Source organism: Pundamilia nyererei, unplaced genomic scaffold (genome assembly GCF_000239375.1).
Source record: "Pundamilia nyererei isolate P.nyererei 1_Seehausen unplaced genomic scaffold, PunNye1.0 scaffold00082, whole genome shotgun sequence".
NCBI classification, from domain to species: domain Eukaryota; kingdom Metazoa; phylum Chordata; class Actinopteri; order Cichliformes; family Cichlidae; genus Pundamilia; species Pundamilia nyererei.
In genome coordinates this window covers 1,199,231-1,203,771 of record NW_005187483.1, presented here as the reverse complement: position 1 = coordinate 1,203,771, position 4,541 = coordinate 1,199,231, and the positions used below count along the sequence as shown (strand labels likewise).

The 4,541-nt window shown below is 39.4% G+C and overlaps 2 protein-coding genes across 2 annotated transcripts in view; both read left to right on the top strand.

Annotated features, from left to right (window-relative positions):
• kiss1rb (KISS1 receptor b) overlaps positions 1–1,534 on the top strand; it is a 3,770-nt gene extending 2,236 nt beyond the window's left edge. Inside the window, 4 exon segments of the mRNA XM_013912148.1 lie at positions 257–383; positions 942–966; positions 968–1,124; positions 1,274–1,534. Coding sequence (XP_013767602.1) covers positions 257–383; positions 942–966; positions 968–1,124; positions 1,274–1,534 — 570 coding nt within the window.
• A 2,190-nt stretch (positions 1,535–3,724) lies between these two features.
• The window catches only part of psat1 (phosphoserine aminotransferase 1), a 7,032-nt gene continuing 6,215 nt past the window's right edge, over positions 3,725–4,541 (top strand). Inside the window, exon 1 of the mRNA XM_005738150.1 lies at positions 3,725–3,924. Within this exon, the coding sequence (XP_005738207.1) occupies positions 3,868–3,924 (57 nt within the window). The 5' untranslated portion in view covers positions 3,725–3,867. The remainder of the gene's footprint in view (positions 3,925–4,541) is intronic.

Sequence of the window (4,541 nt, the reverse complement as noted above, 5' to 3'; positions counted from 1 at the left end):
TCGAGCCTATACAGCTTGGAGTAAGACAACATGCATGAAGAGGATGATGTGGACAAAATACTCATTCACCTAATAATTCTGCACTCCCTGTACTAACACAAATACTCAAAATTCCCAACACATTAATTGCATATATTTCTCGTAGTTTCACTTTCTACAAGATATAACACAATAAAATACACCAGACACCACAGATTTAAAAAGGTTTTGTTGCACAGTGATAGTAACAGACATACCTTGTGTTCCTGGTTTTCAGGTGACTGCACAGGCGACATGTGTCACTCTGTCAGCAATGAGTGTCGACTGCTGCTACGTGACTTTGTACCCTCTGAGACATCGGACGCCTCGGAGGGCTCTGGCCATCTCCCTGTCTATCTGAATAGGTATCATACAAACATACCATGCACACATGTGCACCCACATCACAAATAGGACTCTAGTTATTTAATCCATGAATTTAATGGACAATTAATTATCCAATAATTGATCTATTATCCACTGATGCATGTGTGCTTGTGTTTCTGTCTATAAACAACATCCTCAAAAAGTTTTTAATTAATTCTGATAAAACTTTGTCAAAAAGTTTTATAATTTAGGACCCCAAAACATCTTATAGGATAGAAAAGAATGAAAATATACTACGGGAAAGATATTACCTATTATCCATTATCTTCTCCTATATAAGGTTTGTGTAATCAAAACAAACATCTGCTACACTTCTAGGATTTTACTTGGATTACAAACATCTTAAAGTACATTTCAAAGAACAAATACAACTAAATTAATATACACAAAATGCAGTACTGTTCCCTCAAAGGTAAATCCTGTCCAGAGAGTGTGCTGCCTTCGCGAAGGTTTGCACTTCTCTGAGTGTTTCTTGTTATTTTTTATTTGCCACAGTATAAGAAGGGAAACTACATGCCATGTCCCCTGTCCTCCAGGCTCCTTGATTCTGTCCATCCCTGTCGCTGGAGGTGGGATACTGCTGGTTCGGTCCTCAGACATACTGCAATGATGTTTTTCCCTCTGCCCATCTCCAGAGAGCTTTCACCATCTACAGCTTTCTAGCTGTCTACCTCTTACCCCTGCTTACCATCACTGTGTGTTATGCCGGCAGCGGCAGCGTTCGATTATTTTCATCTGCCACAGGTTTCTTCCTGTTAAGACGGAGTTTTTCCTTCCAATAGTCCAACATTATTGTAGGTTCTTTACAATATTAAGCACCTTGAGCTGACTGGTGTTGTGATTTGAATTGAAAAACTTGAAAATCGAGTGCGCCTTAATTTTGCATTCACAGCTGAAGATTTGGGGTCACTGCATGTCTTGCTCCAACTCTTCTGTAAACCCGTTTGTGTATGCTTTCACGGGCAACAACTTTAGAAAGGCTTTCAAGCATGCCTTCCCTGCCATTTTGCTGTGGCGCTCAAGAGGGAGAGTCAGAGTGGGAAACACAGACGCAGAGGAAGGAGTAGAGACGGATCATCAGGCACCCAAAGGAGAAGCAGAGATGCACTTTCTTTCATCTGGCCCCTAAAGGCCATGCTGAGCATTTGGACACGGTGCACTCATTGTTTATTTATACTTTCTCCTGAGATGAGAGCAGTCTGATCACTGTAGTGTATGTTTGCTTGGACATGCACACACCCACACACACACACACACACACACACACACACACACTGAAACATTGTATAATTCCATGTGATCTCCAAAAAGGGACAAACCGGTCAAGCGAGTCTCGTGTGTTTCACGAGCTGCTGAAATACAATTATCTCTGTCACGCTTTTCTAAGTTACGGTTAAATTAATGCTGTCAGCCTGACTGCTAGAGCTTCTGGTTTTACCTTTGTTACAACTTCGTAGAAAAAAACCCAAACTGTGCCAACAGCAACTGCAATGGACTATTTCCATTTGATAGAAAATTGTCTTGCTGAATCTTTGGTAACACAACACTCTGTGCAATACTGTGCAGGAAACACTCAAACTGACTAAATTTAGTCTGTTGTGCTTACATTTTCAAACGTTTGTTTACTTTCATCTCATCTTTTTTAACAATGCTCATGTTCACACTTCCACCTTTGACTGTGGGAAATGTTGTTATTTTGAGGACAAATATATAACAAATACATATCAGTCTGCATTTTAGTTTGGTTAGGATTAAGAAGAGATCAAAGTTTAGATTCAAATAGTGAAAACCGTGTCTTTTTTGTCAATTGTGTGTGACAAGGTGGTACAGCTACTGGTGAGAGTGACTTCAAACGAAGGGCATTTACGTCTTTACGTCCATCCTTATAGAGAGCAGATGTGTAAAAGACACTGTGGGATGTTCATTTTCTCTATCATTGCAGATATTAGACAGAATCAAATCTGAAGGAAAACACAATATGTTGCGTTTGTTTGCTCGGATATATTATATTTTGTTTTTTTTCCACGATGCTACCCTAAGTAGTCTCTTTTGATGTTGACTTTTTGAGGAAGCAGCTGTGAGCGCATGCGACTTGTCTCCTTTAAACCCCGTTAATATTCTGCTCTTCAGATGTTTTGCTGTTGTGGGGGGAAATAATCTGTTCAGTGGTATTTATAAGTGGAAAGTGTGTTTTTCTCCTTCTATAGTGTGCAGTTAGACACAATACATCAAAATAGGAAACAAATAGAACGCTGAAACATAGTTCTATGAAAAGTAATCAGAAGCTATCAGGATAATAAGGAAACATTTGATCAAAATGTGTCTAAATGTTGAAACTCTTTCTTTCTTATCCAGACACAGACACAATATGAGAGGTTCCATATAAGCTCTATGGGATGTTGTTATTCCTCCTCTTCTCAATGCCATAACTTTGCAGAATCAATTCATGCTGGCAAGCAATATGAATTTGTCATTTCCAGAAATTCCAAATTCCTGCAGCATTGATTAATTGATCATTGAATAAACAGGATACTGTGAAAGAGCAACCAGTGCTCTTCCTGCTATACGTGTAAAGTGCTTTCAAATTACTTGAGACTTGAAGTTTTGCTCGCTCACATTTTCGGTGGCGTGACGGTGCACTCAGCCAGTCACGTGACAACGGGTCCTAGTTTGGGTCCTGGTGGTGCCTTCAAGTGCTGCCAAGTAAGTAAGTAACTTAGTTGGCGTGAACTGGTCAAAAAAAAAAGGCAAGTGTAAGATCAATGTATAGTTTATTATATATGTGAAATAATTGAAATGAGGAAAAAAATAATTTGATCTCAGTTAAGAAGTTTCTGCATGATCTAATTTAATAAATAATTTAAGTTAAATATTTTACAATGTTGTAAATCTTTTAAAATCAAGTTGTTACGGTACTTAAGATCAAAGGGAAAACAGTCTGGGATTATATTTAAACTATTTCACAATAGTTTAAATATAATAACACTAACCCAGAGTACTCTTACTCTAATATTGACTTAGGGGGAACATTTGAGTACAAGGTGCTTTGAGAACAATGTTTAATTATGCTTTCAATTTAAAACAGGAGCCACAGAGGGTTTTTTTTATATATAAAATAATTGTTTAATATTTGAATCAGAGCTATCCACTCGGACAGCCTAAAAGGTTAATCTAAAACTTTTTGAGGATTTGAGGATGCATCATGCATTAATACTCCCTTACTTGGTCAACTATGCATTGTAACCTAGATCGCATGACTCTATTTTGTCAATTGAGGCTACAAATTTACGAGGCATTCCCAAACGCAACATGCTATATACATAACTGGCATCCAAGCCAACCAGTGCTCGAGGAGGAGAGCAAAGACACGGCCGAAGCTGAGGCTTTCACAGCGCTGAATCTGGTAGAGACAGCAGGCAGGGACAGCATCCACCAGCCGGAGTTTCGAGCTCGCTTTACACCATGGAACACAAACAAACCATCAACTTTGGAGCCGGACCTGCAAAACTTCCCCCCTCTGTAAGTTGGTATCCTTCTCTTGCTTGTGTAACGTTAATAATGTGCAGAAACGCAGAAAAAAAACCGAGCTAATTGCAAACTGCTTTAAAGCAAATTGCCACTTTATAATTTGTTTAACCGCAGGCGGGTCGCGATGGCCTAATTTTCCTTTCATTTTCGTAAAGAGAGACACTGTATGAGGAAAAGGACTTTGGTTTAATGCCATTGTCAGCTTGGCATTTGTCAACAGTGTGTTGAGTTGCATCAGCCTCATTCATTCATGTGGAAACCTGCTCCTTTGTGGTTCACTGGCAGCGGCAGAGAGAACCTCTAGATGGCAGAAGAAACACGCTTAGATGAGAACAAATCACAGCTCCCAGATAACACTGACGCCTCCCGCGAGGTCTTTTCGGTTGACTGCAGACTTAATGTACTCTGAGTGGTTTGTACTGCTGCCTGCGGGGCTTTGTAGAGCCCAATAAACCCAATGAACTGTAAGGATTTAGTCATGAGGCGTTTAAATGGTCAAAACAAAATAAAAAATTGTGAAACGGAAAGAGACTGACAAGCAAACTCACCGGTGTACAGTTGCAATGCTGATTATCGACTGTTTTAGTGCTTAGGCAAGTTTGTTTTTT